This window comes from Heterodontus francisci, chromosome 5, assembly GCF_036365525.1.
Source record: "Heterodontus francisci isolate sHetFra1 chromosome 5, sHetFra1.hap1, whole genome shotgun sequence".
In the NCBI taxonomy this organism is placed as follows: Eukaryota; Metazoa; Chordata; class Chondrichthyes; order Heterodontiformes; family Heterodontidae; genus Heterodontus; species Heterodontus francisci.
In genome coordinates, this window is record NC_090375.1 from 176,812,710 (window position 1) to 176,830,298 (window position 17,589).

General features: G+C 41.8%; 1 protein-coding gene across 4 annotated transcripts in view; it reads left to right on the top strand.

Moving 5' to 3' along the window:
- The first annotated feature begins 284 nt into the window (after positions 1-284).
- atp6v1c1a (ATPase H+ transporting V1 subunit C1a) overlaps positions 285-17,589 on the top strand; it is a 107,633-nt gene continuing 90,328 nt past the window's right edge. The window contains exons 1-4 of one of the 4 annotated variants that reach the window (XM_068032401.1): positions 285-488; positions 8,294-8,415; positions 11,865-12,032; positions 16,909-16,976. In XM_068032401.1, the coding sequence (XP_067888502.1) occupies positions 11,901-12,032; positions 16,909-16,976 (200 nt within the window). In that variant the 5' untranslated portion in view covers positions 285-488; positions 8,294-8,415; positions 11,865-11,900. The remainder of the gene's footprint in view (positions 489-8,293; positions 8,416-11,864; positions 12,033-16,908; positions 16,977-17,589) is intronic. The other 3 variants (XM_068032402.1, XM_068032398.1, XM_068032399.1) reach the window with 3 other exon arrangements.

Here is a 17,589-nt window from a genome sequence, read left to right on the forward strand (position 1 = left end):
AAATGTTTGAAAGCTGTTCCCAACAGTGGGGCAACTTCAGGATTTGGGGCATTCTCATTCAGCAAGAGCAACGCAAATTACGGAAACCCTTTCTAAAAGTATGCAATTTCCCTCCCCCACCCCCTCAGAATAACAGACAGAAGTTTTCAGCAGCAACAAGTGTGACCAAACAGTGCCCGCAGCCGCCACCCTCCTTGCATTCCGCGCTGCATCACGAGACTCCCAGGAACACTGCGACGTATGTACGCGTCCGCGCGCGTGAAGCGGAAGCCGGGAGTGCGCAGGCGCGTGCCGCTCAGCTGACTGACTGACTGACTGACCGGGGGCTGGGCAGCTCGAGCGATGTGAAGAGGAGCGGAGCGGTTACAGGACCACCGGCAACCAGGAGCTGCGCAACGTCGTCTCCCCCTATCCACACCCCTTCAGTCGGTACGTTCCTCTACTCCCTCCCGCCCCAGCTTTAATTACGGATGTGGGACATTTGAAAGGTGATGGCTGCCTCATGTTGTCATGGTTGTGGGTCGGGGGTTGTAAGTTAAACGGGGCCGGCGGGGCGATTGAGGAATGATGGAGGAGTAAGGCCCCGGCCCCCGCTAGAGAGTCACCGATCCTTTTCCACCGTGTTGGGCAGGTGTTCTTTGGTGCTTCACTGGCATTGAAGCGCCCAGGAGCTGGGTGGCCAGTTCAGGGTGTCGCTATGCACAATGTCCCCGCTTGGTTTTTCCCTCCTCTTCATCCCCTGTGTTTGCCAAGTGTGCAAGTTTTGGGGAAGTGTGAGGATCAGTTGAGCAATCGCTGAAATTGTCCAGTTTCCTCAGCTGGGGAAATATTCAGCTGCTATCGTTGAGTATTGGCTGATGTTTTAAAAAAAATCCTGCCTCCAGGATTGTACATGTCTGTTATGCTTTGTTGTGGCAGGTGCAGTGCGCGTGTGCATGTACACACTGAGCTTGCAATGAGGTGCTAACAAATTTCTTGGGAGCTGTTGTAAGGATTCTGGTGGTTGTCAGATGATCGGTGATCTTAAGTGCTGCTGTTACTTAGAAATGTGGCCAAGTGATATATAAAGCGAATTTTACCAGGAAATTAGTTGACCTTATTAGGGACTTTGTATTGTTCATGTATATGTGAACATACTTCCGATTTACTATTTAGTGTTACACTGGTATTCGTATTACTTTTCAATTGCAAAATTGTCAGTGAAATCTTTAACCTTGACTAGTTCAGAAAAGATTCTTTTTTGTTGCTTTTTATCAGAATGAGAGAGAGCTTATGTTGTAAAGCAGAGGTCTGTGTAGCAAGTGTGTGGCCAAAACTGGATGCCAGTAAGGTAAGTCAAATCACCAAACTGTGGTACTCTTGTTTAAATATCTTGGCCGAAGCTTTTGGAACAATTTTCAACATTTTCTCAACATCTAAGCTAACTGTTCGGTAAACTTAACTTCAGTTTCAATAAGAATTGTTTCCTACCCATTGCAGATTCTGACACTGACTATTTGGTATTATTGAAGTATGCAGGAAGGTTGGCGATAAGGTGCTGCATTTATTATTAGATTCATTGTCAGGTTATTAGTGCATTATTTTATACATTAAGGCTTTTGCGATGGTTACGACTGATTAATGTCATACTGCAATTTCCCGTATCCCCGTAACCACTTATGCTTAAAAGGTGCATCCATTTTCCCCTTTTCAAAAAAAAATGCTCTTTTACTATTCCTGAGACCATGTACTCCATCCTCAACAAATTGCTTTGTAAAGGAATTTTCCCTACCCCTTTTGCATCTCTTCGTGACCATTTAAAATTGACCCCTGCCTGACCTCCCAAGCAGAGGAAATGGGCTGAGTAGGAAAAGATTATTAACATACAAGTTAGGAGCAGGAGTAGGCCACTTGGCCCTTCGAGCCTCCTCCACCATTCAATAAGTTAATGGCTGACCTGATGACTCCACAATTCCACCTACCCCCAATAACCTTCCACCCCTTGCTTATCAAGAATCTATCTACCTCTGCCTTAAAAATATTCAAAGACTCTGCTTCCACCGCCTTTTGAGGAAGAGAATTCCAAAGATTAACGACCCTCTGAGAGAAAAAATTTCTCCTCATCTCTGTCTTAAATGGGCGACCCCTTATTTCTAAACAGTGACCCCTAGTTCTAGATTTTCCCACAAGGGGAAACATCCTTTCCACATTCACCTTGTCATGACCCCTCAGGATTTTTAAGATCCTTCATCTGTTTAAAATTTCCCCTTGGCCTTCTATAGAATAGGCCCAGTATCTCAAACTCTTTTAATAACTATTGTTTCCCATCCCTGGCATCATCCTTTAGTCTATACTATATATTTTTTTATTGCTTTAATGTCCTTTCTGTAATGGAGTGCCCAAAATTGCTCTCGGTGCTCTTGACTTATGGCCTTAGCAATGCTTTGTTCAGATTTATTGTTACTATATATTCTACACCCCTATTTATAAAACTAAAAACACTGATGGCCTTTTATGGATTCATTTACCTACGCTTGCACTTTTAGGCAATTAATGTATTTGAGTCCCTCAATGTCTCTACTCGCCCACATTTTCACCTTTCAATTGAGTGTATACTCCCATTCCTTGTTTTTCTTCCATATTCATGTGCATCTACCACCTACATGGCCATTCTGCCAACCTGTCCAATTTACTGAGATTTTTTCTGCTGTTAGTCAGATCCTCTACTTGTGGAGACAATTAACAGCATGGATAGCTAGCTGGCTTCACGATAAAGCAGAGAATAGGAATAAAGGGTAGTAATTCATAGTTGCAGAAGGTGGAAAGTGGTGGTCCACAAGGACCAGTGCTGGGGCCAATGTTCACAGTTGATATGAGTGGTTAAGACTTTGGAATCACAAACACAGTTTCTAAATTTTCAGATGGTACCAAATTTGGAGGATAGTCAATACTAAGGAGGACTGCAATTAAGTGCAAGAAAAGATTAAACTTGCAGAATGGCCATATAATTGGCAAATGAATAGATAACTGTGAGGTTTTACATTTTGGCAAGCAAAATAAAGAGGGTGCATATCACTTAGGAGTACAAATACACAAATCATTATAAGTAGCGACACCAGTTAAGGTGGCTTCTAGTGGGATAGAATTAATAGTAGAAATTATGCTAAACTTGTATCGAACCTTGGTTAGACCACGCCTGGAGTACTGCACACAATTCTGATAGTCGTATTATAAAATGAATGTGGAGGCACTGGAGAGGGTGCAAAAAAGATTTACGCGGTACCAGATACCAGAAATGTAGGGGTATGCCCATCAGGAGAGGAAGAACAGGCTGGGTCTCTTTTTTTTCTCTGAATAGAGAAGGCTGAGGGGTGACCTAATAGAGGTCTTTAGAATTATGTAAGGTTTTGATAGTCAGAGGGAATGCTTCCAGTTGTGGGGAAGAACAAACCTAGAGATCATCAATATAAGATAGTCATCAAATTGGGAATTCAGAAGACACTTCTTCACTCAGAGTGGTGAGTGCGGAACTTGCTGCCACACAGTGATGAATCGAAGAGTGCAGATGCATTTAAGGGAAGGGTAGATAAGCATATGAGGGAGAAGGGAAGAGAGGGTTATGCTGATGGAGTTATTTGAGGAAAGACAGGAAGTTTGAGTGGAGCATAAATGCAGGCATGGACTAGTTGAGCCAAGTGGCCTTTTCCTGTGCTGTATCTCCTATGTAATACGAAGTAATACTGCATTTCCTCTTCTACCATATGCTAAATGTTTTGACAACCCCCTTGTGAACCACCTAATTAAATGACTTCTGAAAATCCATGTACACTCCATCTACTGCATTCCTTTTATACAGTTGGACATCTTTTCAAAAAACTGTTACTTTGACAAATCCCAGTTGTACTTATGGGTGGAGTGGTTGGTAAGTCATTTACACCAGGAGGCATCAGCAGAGGCCTGGGAGCAGGTCACTTGCCCCGTATGTTTGAATTGGCAGTCTTGACTATACTGCCATGTTTTTGCTCAAAATAATTTAAATTGAGCAATTCTGAACAAGAAGGAACGCAAATATGGCAAAAAAATGCTTGAAATGTGGGTGATTGACCTTTGAGAGCTTTGCCATGCAAACTTCAGTCATTTCACAAAACAGTGATTGTTGTTGGCTTCCAGCTAACAGCATGTTCATCTACAAGCAAACTTCAATTGGAACATCTGGCTGAGCTGTCAGCCATTTTGTCAGCAATTGACAAAAAAGGGGATTTACTAATAGAGGCAGAGGGCATGGCTGAGGTATGAAATTAGTACTTTGTATCTGTCTTCATCAAGGAAGAAGATGCTACCAAAGTCATAATGAAAGAGGTGGGAGTTGAGAAACTGGATAGGCTAAACATTGACAGGAGGTAGTAGAAAGACTGGCTGTACTCAAGGTTGTTAAGTCACTAGGACCGGACGAGAAGCATCCGAGGATACTGAGGAAAGCAAAGGTGGAAATTGTGGAGGCATTGGCTAGATTCTTCCAGTGCTCCTTGAATACAGGGTGGTGCCAGAGGACTGGAGAATTGCAAATGTTACTCCCTTGTTTAAGGATAAGCCCAGTGACTACAGGCCAGTCAATTTAACGTCAGTGATGGGAAAGCTTTCAGAAGTGATAATCTGGGACAAAGTTAACAAATGTATTAATTAAGGAAAGCCTGCACGGATTTGGGTAAAGGCAAGATGTGGCGTACCTGAACTTCCAAAAGGTTTTTGATTAAAGTGCCACACAACAGGCTTGTCAGAAAAGTTGAGGCCCATGGAATAAAAGGGACAGTGGCAGCATGGATACAAAGTTGTCTGTGACCAGAAACAGAGTAGCAGTGAGTGGTTGTTTTACTGACTGGAAGAAGTTATATAGTGCTGTTCCTAGTCAGTACTTGGATCACTGCTTTTCTTGATTTATATTAATGACCTAGATTGGGTGTGTAGGGTACAATTTAAATATTTGCAGATGATACAAAATTTGGAAGTATTGTGAAATTTGAGGATGACAGCGATAGACCTTGAGGACAGGCTGGTAGAATGGGTGGACATGTGGCAGATGAAATTTAATGCAGAGAAGTGTGAAGTGACATTTTGGTAGGAAGAATGAGACGAGGCAATACAAAATAAAGGATACAATTCTAAAGCATGTAGGAGCAAAGGGACCTGGGGGTGTATGTGCACAAATCGTTGAAGGTGGCTTGGCAGGTTGAGAAGTCAGTTAATAAGGCAGATAGGCTCCTGGGCTTTATAAATAGAGGCATACATTACAAAAGCAAGGAAGTTATGGTGAACCTTTTTAAAAAAAAAACATTGAGTCATCCTCAACGGGAGTATTGTGTCCAATACTGGGGAACACACTTTGGGATGCATTTGAAAGCATTAGAGAGGGTGCAGAGAAGATTTACAAGAATGGTTTCAGGCATGAGGGACTTCAATTACGTCCGTGGGTAGATTGGAGAAGCTGGGGCTGTTCTCCTTGGAGAAAGTTGAGAGAGATTTGATAGGGGTATTCAAAATCATGAGGGGCCTGGACAGAGTTTTTTTTAAATTCATTCACGGGATGTGGGCGACGCTGGCCAGGCCAGCATTTATTGCCCATCTCTAATTGCCCTTGAGAAGGTGGTGGTGAGCTGCCTTCTTGAACCGCTGCAGTCCATGTGGGGTAGGTATACCCACAGTGCTGTTAGGAAGGGAGCTCCAGGATTTTGACCCAGCGACAGTGAAGGAACGGCGATATAGTTCCAAGTCAGGATGGTGTGTGAATAGGCAGAAACTGTTCCCAATGGCAGCAGGGTCGACAACCAGAGGACACTGATATGGTGAATGGCAAGAGAACCAAAGGCAAAATGAGAAACTGTTTTTATGCAGCATGTGGTTAGGATCTGGAATGATTAGATTATGATTAGAGATACAGCACTGAAACAGGCCCTTCGGCCCACCGAGTCTGTGCCGAACATCAACCACCCATTTATACTAATCCTATATTCCTACCAAACATCCCCACCTGTCCCTATATTTCCCTACCACCTACCTATACTAGTGACAATTTATAATGGCCAATTTACCTGTCAACCTGCAAGTCTTTTGGCTTGTGGGAGGAAACCGGAGCACCCGGAGAAAACCCACGCAGACACAGGGAGAACTTGCAAACTCCACACAGGCAGTACCCGGAATCGAACCCGGGTCCCTGGAGCTGTGAGGCTGCAGTGCTAACCACTGCGCCACTGTACAGCCTGAGAGAGTATGGTGGAGGTGGTTTCAATCCTGGCTTTCATAAGGGAATTGGATAATTAACTGATGAGAAACATTTGCAGGGCTATGGGGAAAGATCGGCAGAGTGGGACTAGCTGAGTTGCTCTTGCAGGGAGCCGGCATGGACACGATGAGCTTCCTTCTGCGCTGTAACCATTCTATGATTCTGTAATTGAATTGCACCAAAGTGGACTTGCCACGTTGAAGTGGGGACTCATTCCACTATCCATTTTTGTGGTGGATCCAATTATTTAGGCTGCTTCTTCACCTCGCTTCCATTGGAACAGCTTCTTTCCAGTTTTTGTGTTGGCTAGCAATCCAGATGTCAGGACGTCTTTATATGCACCAACAATGGATCCAAAGCCCATGTTTGCTGGCAGTCGTTAGAAACATCTTATGTCCTTAAGAGCTCAGGATATTGATGCATATCTGGGATCTTTGAGATGATGCAGGTTCCTCTGGTGGGATGATTTTTCAGTGCAGAAAGCAGTTGGCAATGCATTTTACTTTTAGATGCAGGTACTTGTTGACAACTATGAGGCTCACCGATTAAGGTAACATTTCTGCTTCGCCGTGCCTTGCTTTGGCCGCGGTGATGAAGCAACTCCTCAAAGGTAATCCACACCTTTTTAATTTTGTAGATTATAGGCAGTAACAGCACCTGGAAAACATTGATGCTGATTCCTAGTCGGCAGCTGTGTTTTCTTAACAGGCTTGCTGGTGTAAACCATGATGGAAATTTGCTGTTTAGCTTTCTTCCCTCTCATCTGCCCCTGCGCATTTAAAAATACTTGCACTCTGCTTGGGTGCAGCTTATTAAGGTCAATTTTATCAGCATTTAAAATGTCTTTGGGCTTATAATGGGACAAAACCAGTCATTTTAATGTACGTTACAGCATGGCTACCCAACCCGGACCTGACAACGTGTCTGGTTCGGGTCGGGTCGCTCTTCCGGGTCCAGCATTCGGGCTCGGGTCGGGTTGGGCTGGGTTGGACACAGTGACAGCCAGTATGTCAAGGTGGGAAACTCTCTGCACTAGTCTGCAGTGAGCGATTCCATCCAAGGTAGAGCACAACCTTTTCAATTAAAGTTGATTATATTCCGGTGGTCAGGATAGGCGTGGGAAACAATGAAAGGACTCAGGCCGGGTCGAGCTCGGGTCAGATGTGGTTGTCAGGCTCAGGTCAGGTTTCGTTTGCAGACCCGAGCAGACCTTTAATGTACGTGCTTGTCAGCAATTTCTGTGGGAATCTTCCTAAATGTGTGGACTGAGACTTGAACAATTGGACAATGAATTTCGAAGTGCCAACCCATGATACAAAAGCAGGGTCGGTTCAAAATGCTTTGATGAATTAACTTGCCCTTTTCAGCAAGACTAGGTGGAATACATCAGGCAATTTGTCTGCTCTGGTCCCTTTGAACCAGGTGGAATTCAAATTAAGTGGCAGATTTCACTGATCAATGCCATTTGAGATGGAAATTAGAATTAAAATGTTTTAAATATTTTTAATGGGAGTTGGTTCTTCATTTTGAATTTGCTTGAAGTTAATTCAAATTGAACAATTTCAGATTAAGAAAACTGGACTAACACTTGTAAGCATGAGAGGGAGAAGATAAATTTATAAAAAAAGATTCTTCTCTTGCCCTGTGCAGAAGAGGGGAAAAGAAAACAAACTAATACAAGACTTTGGTAGACTGATGGTCAGGAAGTTGCTGGAAGGCTTAGGTATTGTTGAAGAAATGAAAATTGAGATTTCTTAGTCTGGTCTTATTCTGTAACATAAACGTGATTTGTTAATCCTCATTTGAAGTTGTCTCTGACTTATTTTGAACTGCTAATATTTTACTGTGATTCATTCCTAGAATTATGTGCGCAGTTTTCTACCCAGCATTCGTGACATATAGACTATATGTGATATCCTTTCCCCTTAGAGGAAAGAGAGAGGTGTGTTGTCACCAGGGACTAATTAGCTGTTGTCTCCGGGTGACCTAGTCACAATTGGGAATAATACCATGCTTTTCTTTGCATTCTTTTTGAAGGAATTGATTCTATCTGTGCCACGATTCAAAACATGCTGGCAACCTAATATCTTGCCTGTTTGCACGTGAATGACCTAAGTCTTAGCTTCACCCAGCATCTACACGTGCATACTCCATAGCAGGTTTGGAAACAGGATTATCTTTCCCCCATTCGTGCCTGAATGTTTAGGCTAATTCTAAGACTCATATTGCCAGTATAACTGATAGCAGCTAACTCATAATTGGTAATTGAACCCCAGACCTTTTGTCCTGTATTGCTTTGTTACATGCTGGCTTTACCAGCTGTGCCATCAGGGATCAGCATGTAGCTTAATATAGATTAAGACACCGATCTGTGACTGTCTGATTTTCCCTGCAATTAGTTATGGACCGGTGTAATTTTCTTAATCTCATGGTAATATAGTAGAATTATAATTTTGAACAAAAATGGCAGTTTTGAATGTAAATCTCAAAAGGCCAAATTGTGTAATTAAAGTGCAATGAAAACTGCTCAGATCGCATCTCCAAGTTAGGATATAAAACCCATGTGAAAACCAGCTCTTGTAATGGATTTTTGTTTGAAGCAGTTTTCTGTTCACTTATTTTCTAATTTGGAAGGAGGGGTTCATGAATATATCTTCTAAAATTAAAACTATATCAACATTTTATTACAGAAGTAAATATAATATTTGGTATCAGCAGTAAATTTGTAGATTGTTCCACAGCCATTAAATACCATATTTAAACACATGTCCTGTGATTTTTGTTCTTCAAACTAGAGGCTGAAGTATTGGGCATTTATCAAGACCTCAGCCTTTATTGCTTACACCTGTCTTCATCCGTATTATTCTGTTTCTTTGCTCATTGGATCATGGTTTGGTTGGGTGAGAAGTATAATATAAATTGGGGGGATAAACTACTTCTGCAGTTAAAAGATTGTGATCCATGATTTTTTTTTTTAGTTATTGTATCTGATGAATGGAAGATTTAAACCTTCATCAGGTGTCAACCGTGGCTCTGTGCAGCACTCTGGTCTCGAGTTAGGAGATTAAGTTTAAACTCCACGCCAGAGATTTAAATGTCAGTTTAGATTATGTGCTCAAGTGCACTACTACACAGAAGCTACACAGTAACTATTTTTAAATCAAAATTTTAAACAAGATACCCTGTCAATATCACAGAATAATACAGTGCAGAAGAGGCCCTTCGGCCCATCGAGTTTGCACCGATGCATTAAAACACCTGACCTGTCTACCTAATCCCATTTGCCAGCAATTGGCCCATAGCCTTGAATGTTACGACGTGCCAAGTGCTCGTCCAGTTACTTTTTAAAGGATGTGAGGCAATCCGCCTCTACCACCCTCCCAGGCAGAGCATTCCAGACCGTCACCACCCTCTGGGTAAAAAAAGTTTTTCTTCAAATCCCCGTTAAACTTCCCGCCCCTCACCTTAAACTTGTGACCCCTCAAACTGACCCTTCAACTAAGGGGAACAGCTGCTCCCTATCCACCTTGTCCATGCCCCTCATAATCTTGTACACCTCGATCAGGTCACCCCTCAGTCTTCTCTGCTCCAGCAAAAACAACCCAAGCCTATCCAACCTCTCTTCGTAGCTTAAATGTTCCATCCCAGGCAACATCCTGGTGAATCGCCTCTGCACCCCCTCCAATGCAATCACATCCTTCCTATAATGTGACGACCAGAATTGCACATAGTACTCCAGCTGTGGCCTTACCAAAGTTCTGTACAAGTCCAACATGACCTCCCTGCTTTTGTAATCTATGCCTCGATTGATAAAGGCAAGTGTCCCATATGTCTTTTTCACCACCCTATTAACCTGCCCTTCTGCCTTCAGAGATCTATGGACAAACACGCCAAGGTCCCTTTGTTCCTCGGAACCTCCCAGTGTCAGGCCATTCATTGAATACTTCCGTGTCACATTACTCCTTCCAAAGTGTATCACCTCACACTTTTCAGCATTAAATTCCATCTGCCACTTTTCTGCCCATTTGACCATCCCGTCACCACACATTTCTCAGTACACCACACATTTCAGTGTGGTAGTTCAAATGTAACAATTATTCGATCCCTGAGGTTAAATAACGAATAACACGAAAATAGGTTTTTAAAAGAGGTAGTATCCAATAGGAAGTTCGTTAGAGCACTTAAGAGTAGCACACAAACATACAAATTAGAAGCGGGAGTAGGCCATTCGACCCCTTTGAGCCTCCTGTGCCATTTAATAAGATCATTGTCGATCTGATTGTGGCCTCCACTCCACTTTCCCGCCTACCCCTGATACCCTTTGACTATACGAGCAGCTTCTGTTCCCTTTGAACATTGTATCATAAAGCTCTGTTTTATGGAAGCAATTGTTAAAAACAATGAGGCGCCAAATTAGACTTTCTGTGTTGCAACTCGCAAGGAGTTCAGTAATTGAGGGAATGCTGAGTTATTGGAGGTATTCTGTTTTGGGTGAGACATTAAACAGCAGCCATGTCTGACCTCTTGTGGATATAAAAGATCTTATGGCACTATTCAAACAGCAGCAGGGGAGTTCTTAATTTTGTGGCTAACATTTACCCCTCAACCATTATCATTAAAACAAATTATCTAGTTATTTATCTCATTGCTGTTTGTGGGACCTTGCTGTGCACAAATTGGCTGCTGCATTTCCCAAAGTTACAAAAGTGTTAATTCATTGGTTGGAAGTCTTTGGGACATCCTGAGGCCTTGAAAGGCACTCTGTAAGTGCTGGTTTGTTCGTATTAGCATTAAGCCCCTGGTTTTAGTATTAAATGCCTATATTGTTTTCTGCAGTGTGCTTTAACCACAACTGCAGAGCAATGCACCCCATACCAGTGATATGCCATGTCCATTTAGGGGAAGCGGTGGTGTAGTGGTATTATCACTGAACTAGTAACCCAGAGACCCAGGGTATTGCTCTGGGGACATGGGTTCAAATCCCACCACAGCAGAAGGTGGAATTTGAATTCAATTAATAAATCTGGAATTAAAGCTAGTATAATGATGGCCATGAAACCATTGTTGATTGTTGTAAAAACCCATCTGGTTCACTAATGTCCTTTAGGGAAGGAAATCTGCTGTCCTTATCTGGTCTGGCCTACACGTGACTCCAGACCCACAGCAATGTGGTTGACTCTTACATGCCCTCTGAAATGGCCGAGCAAGCCACTCAGTTAGGGCAATTAGGGATGGGCAATAAATGCTGGCCTGGCCAGTGACGCCCACATCCTATGAATGAATTAAAAAAAAATTTAAGCTTGCAGTGAACAGTATAGTATGTTTCGTGAACTGTTCACACTAGAGATTTCTCATTTAAAGTTCAGTGTATAGCGTTAAACATATTTTGTTTAGGGTCCTTAATTTGAGGGAGCATGGGTCATGTTCAACCTGGATTCCTACATATGTGAATGCATAATCAATACAATATAATCCTTGCCTTATGAATTGTATTTTTTGGACTCGTGATCAGAAATGGTCAAGCAAAGTAAGGCTAATTCTAAGAACTGACATGCAAGGTAAAACATTGAGGTACTATTGCTTTAACTCTGTTATTGTCTTATTTCAGTATATCAGTTTGCTTCAAGGGATTTACTTAGTGAGGATGACAGAGTTTTGGCTAATATCTGCCCCTGGGGAAAAAACATGTCAACAGACATGGGACAAATTAAATGCTGCAACTACGAGGAACAACCATCTCTCTACCAACTTCAAGTTTGCAATTCCAGATTTGAAGGTAAGTAACAAAATGGGTACCTTTTACTGAATGTTTGCATTTTCAAATGATTCTGGCTTGAAATGTCATGATATAAAATTGTATAACCTCACAACCTGCTCCCTGAACTACAGTTCTATGGCAATGAAGCCAATTATATTACCCCCCAAAAGAATTGTATGTGTTCACAGTCCATTTCCTGCTTGGTGCAAGATGAACATATTTTTCGGTCTAAGCCAGCATTTGTTGTAAATTCTAGAATGGTAGCTGAAGTGTAGCAATATACATAGATACTGGAAAGGTAAAAATCCAATCAGGTAGATAACATTTCCTAATTTTCACATGGTGTTTAAAGAGGAAATTTATTTTATTACATGATTCAGAGTGAACACGAGGGGACATAGCTTTAAGTTGAGGGGTGAAAGATATAGGACAGATGTCAGAGGTAGTTTCTTTATGCAGAGAGTAGTAGGGGCGTGGAACGCCCTGCCTGCAACAGTAGTAGACTCGCCAACTTTAAGGGCATTTAAGTGGTCATTGGATAGACATATGGATGTAAATGGAATAGTGTAGGTCAGATGATCGGCGCAACATCGAGGGCCGAAGGGCCTGTACTGCGCTGTAATATTCTAAAAAAAAAAGAATGTGAACATGGAGAAAGAAGTGGTGAAGCTTTTCACTAATCAGTCCACATGCATGGTATTTTGCATTGCTGTCCTTCATTTATCACATTCTTGCCTGCAAAGAATGAATGGAAAGAATATGCAGAATGGTTGTTTTTTATTTTTATGGCCGAGCAAACAATTTCAACACAATAACTTGCATGTTTATTGATAAATGAACTACATAAATTTATTATTTCAGCTCCATTTCAACTATTACTGTTTGTCTGGAATACCTGATAGAAAACAACTTGTGTGATGTGTTTAGATTAAGCCCAAGATGTATCCTGAGCAGAGGCTTTAGCACTTAGAACTTTGGTGACATTTCTACTATACTGGCATATATGAAAAGATTCTGCAAATATTGGTATGGAGGAAGCTTTCAGTGTGGTTGTCAGTTGGCTAAACTGTGCCCTAATCTTTAGCTCCAGTGAGATTATTGAGTGGTAAGGTACAAAATTCTAGCCCACTCTTCTGACAGTGTGGGGCAAGGTATATAGAAATTTTTGATCATGGGATGCATGTAGTAATTTGGAGCACTATTAATTTACCACTACTTAGCTGATATTTACATAGATTAGAAAGGGATTCAGCTAGTATTGTGAAGTGTTATACTCGGAGTACCCTTCTAACAGTTCAACACTAATACTTACCTATGTATTTTGTTGACCGAATCATTACAGTGCAGAAGGAGGCCATTCGGCCCATTGTGTCTGCACTGGCTTTCTGAAAGAGCAACTCCCTCAGTTCCATTCCCCTGCCTTCTCCCCATAACCCTGCACATTCTTCCTTTTCATATAACTGTATAATTCTATTTTGAATGCTTCAATTGAACCTGCCTCCACCACGTTTTCAGGCAGCACATTCCAAACCTTAACCACTCGCTGTGTGAAAAAGTTTTTCCTCCTGTCACTTTTGCTTCTCTTGCCAAATAGTTTAAATCTGTGCCCTCTCGTTCTCGATCCTTTCACAAGTGGGAACAGTTTCTCTCCATCTATTCTGTCCAGACACGTCATGATTTTGAATACCCCTATCAAATCACCTCTCAGCCTTTTCTTCTCCAAGGAAAACAGTCCTAACTTCTCCAATCTATCTTCATAACTGAAATTCTTCATCCCTGGAACCTTTCTGTTGAATCTTTTCTGTACTCTCTCCAATGCCCTCACATCTTTCCTCCACTGTGGTGCCCAGAATGGGACGCAGTACTCCAGCTGAGGGCTAACTAGTGTCTTATACAAGTTCAACATAACTTCTTTGCTCTTGTACTTTATGCCCCTATTAATAAAGCCCAGGATACTGTATGCTTTATTAACCACTGTCTCAACCTGTCCTGCTGCGTTCAATGACTTTACACATACACCTAAATCCCTCTGCTCCTGCACCCCCTTTAGAATTGTACCCTTTATATTCTATATTGTCTCTCCATGTTTTTCTTACCAAAATGAATCACTTCATATTTCTCTGCATTGAACTTCATCTGTCACCTGTCTGCTCATTCCACCAACTTGTCTGTGTCCTTTTGAAGTTCTACACTATCCTCCGTACAGTTCACAATGCTTCCAAATTTTGTGTCATCTGCAAACTTTGAAATTGTGCCCTGTACACCAAGGTCTAGGCTATTAATATATATCAGGAAAAGCAAGGGTCCCAATACTGATCCCTGGGAGCTCCACTACAAACCTTCTTCCAGCCTAAAAAACATCCATTAACCACTACATTTTGTTTCTTGTCACTTAGCCAATTTTGTACCCATGTTGCTACCATCCCTTTTATTCCATGGGCTACAAGTTTGCTTACAAGTCTGTTATGTGGCACTGTATCAAACGCCTTTTGAAAGTCCCATGTACACCGCATCAATAGCATTGCCCTCATCAACCCTCTGTTACCTCCTCAAAAAACTCCGTTAGTTAAACATGATTTTCCCTTATATCCATGCTAGCTTTTCTTAATTAACTCACATTTGTCCTTATGACTTGAATTTGTCCCTAATTATTTTTTCTAGAAGTTTTCCCATTACCGAAGTTAAACTGGCTGACCTGTAGTTGCTGGGCTTATCTTTACACCCTTTTTTAAACAAGGGTGTAACGTTTGCAATTTTCCAGTCCTCTGGCACCACCCCCGAGTTTAAGGAAGACTGAAAAATTATGGCCAGTTGCTCTGCAATTTTCATCCTCACTTCCCTCTGTATCCTTGGATGCACCTCATCTGGCCCCGGTGTTTTATCCACTGTTCATCCTGCTTAAGTTCCTCTGGCAAGGTTGTATGTAAACAGTAACTTTTGGGGTTGTGTATAAGATTTCTAATAGATGAATGACTCCTGTTAGACTTCTGGGTCCCTCATGAACTACTTAGACTTGAGTCTCTCTCCCACCACTTCTTTGTTGCAAACCCCCAAGTAGTTGGTGGGGTGTGGGACAGGGAGTAAGCTGGCTGGGCAGAGAGCAGACAGATTACTTGAGGGTGGCCTGCCTGACGAGAGGAGAATGATGCTTGAAGTTTCTGTTGAGCAAGGTCAGGTGGGAGGTTGGAATGGGAGGGAGGTTGCTGGGTGGCCAGATGCACAGTGGAGAATAAAAGCTTATGTAATTCCCATCCTCCTTGTTGCTTACATTGAATGATTGGATCTGCAAGTTATATTCCAAATTTTCAATAAAAAAAATATGGTGCAGGGAGCTGTAAGTCCCTGAAGAGTCACGTGGTTTCAATTGATGATGAAGATAGAAGCATGCATTGGAGGAGGCATACCTGAAAAGCAATCTTGGAAGAAATGAAATCCAACAATTTCCGTGCCTTACCAGTCACGTGGTTGTCATGTACCACTTGGATCAATAGAGCAGAAATGGGAGTATAGTTCCTTTAATTGGATCAGTATTGCATCAGATTGCTGGAAGTCATGGACTCAACAGGGCAATCAGTGGCTAAAAGAGGGCCTACACCCAACTTTTTAAATACTACATTGTCTTAATATGGCTCTGTATAACATGTCTTTTTGAATCAGCAGCTGAAAATTCAAGTTATGGTAAAATGAGATCTCTTAGTGTGCTGGTATTCTACACATTTTAATTATTTTGCCTAATTTAAGATGGGAAGTTTAGGTCACTGCATGTTGAAAAGGGGTTGCTTTGTTATGCAAATTATTATGGTGTATGGTAGTGTACTTTGAGGAGTTTACTCACCTGTTGACCCAATTCTCTGTGTTTAAGCTCCACAAAAGAATATTTTTAATCAGTTTGGAAATTAGGATGAAGTGTTGAGAGAGTGTAATTTGGGTTTATTGTCATAAAATACAATGTTGAAATGGTAAAATCCTTCAGGCATGAAGGACACCCCCCCCCCCCCCCCCCCCCCCCCAGTAGTTCTGTTGCCATTGAAACACGAGATTTAAAAAAAAAAGGTAATTTTTATGCCCTGTATTTTATAATGTAAATTTCACGTGAATAGTTTGTCCTCAATTTTCTTTGTACTGTCAGGCTGCAAACGTCCGAACACTACTTTTTTTTTGTCTGTGGATGGTTTGCATTTTAAAAATCATAATTAGCAATATGCTGGAAATCTCTCCTGACGAACTGACATAGTTGTGAGCATCTTTTTTTGCAATGCGCGATACATTCCAGATTGTGTGGCACCGTGCATGTGTATTTTAGAGAGAACATTGGTTGTGAAGATTCTGCATTTTATCATTCCCCCTTCGTTGCTTACAATGGTTTTGGTCATGTCATCCATTTAGATTTAGATTAGATTAGAGATACAGCACTGAAACAGGCCCTTCGGCCCACCGAGTCTGTGCCGAACATCAACCACCCATTTATACTAATCCACAATCCCATATTCCTACCAAACATCCCCACCTGTCCCTATATTTCCCTACCACCTACCTATACTAGTGACAATTTATAATGGCCAATTTACCTATCAACCTGCAAGTCTTTTGGCTTGTGGGAGGAAACCGGAGCACCCGGAGAAAACCCACGCAGACACAGGGAGAACTTGCAAACTCCACACAGGCAGTACCTGGAATCGAACCCGGGTCCCTGGAGCTGTGAGGCTGCGGTGCTAACCACTGCGCCGCCCTAAACTGTTAAATATTGCTACGCTTGAACATTTCTCTTTTGGTGTGGGAAATATAGAATTGTTCGTTCAAAGTTACGATTTATAAAAAGGGCAACCTGTTTTTGGATGAAGATGTTTTCACTTATTTTGGTATTGCATTTAACTTTGGATTTTTTTCTCCTTAGGTTGGAACTTTAGATGTCTTAGTGGGGTTATCAGATGAACTGGCGAAATTGGACTCATTTGTGGAGGGGTAAGTTTGTTGAATATTTTTAGCATTTTCTGGTAGCAGATTTACAATATTTCTATGTGTCCATTCTGAAGCTTTCCGTAAAAGACCAATACAAGAATTAAATTTTGGATGTTGGTAAATGGATGCTCTGAGTTAACATTGCACTGAGCTGTATGTTTCTCAGCTAAATAATTAATGCTGTCCATTTTATGAATGAATGCTATCATACAAGTCATGTGGGATAACTGGTTAGCCAATCTTTAGGAGCATTTAGTTTGCATATAGTTTATGTAAACAAGTTACATAGAACATAGAACATAGAACATACAGCACAGAACAGGCCCTTCGGCCCACAATGTTGTGCCGATCCTTTGTCCTCTGTCAAGGACAATTTAATCTATACCCCATCATTCTCCTTTATCCATATACCTATCCAAAAGCCTTTTGAAAGTCCCTAAAGTTTCTGACTCAACAACTTCCCCGGGCAAGGCATTCCATGCCTCGACCACTCTCTGGGTAAAGAACCTTCCCCTGACATCCCCCTTATATCTCCCACCCTTCACCTTAAATTTATGACCCCTTGTAACGCTTTGCTCCACCCGGGGAAAAAGTTTCTGACTGTCTACCCTATCTA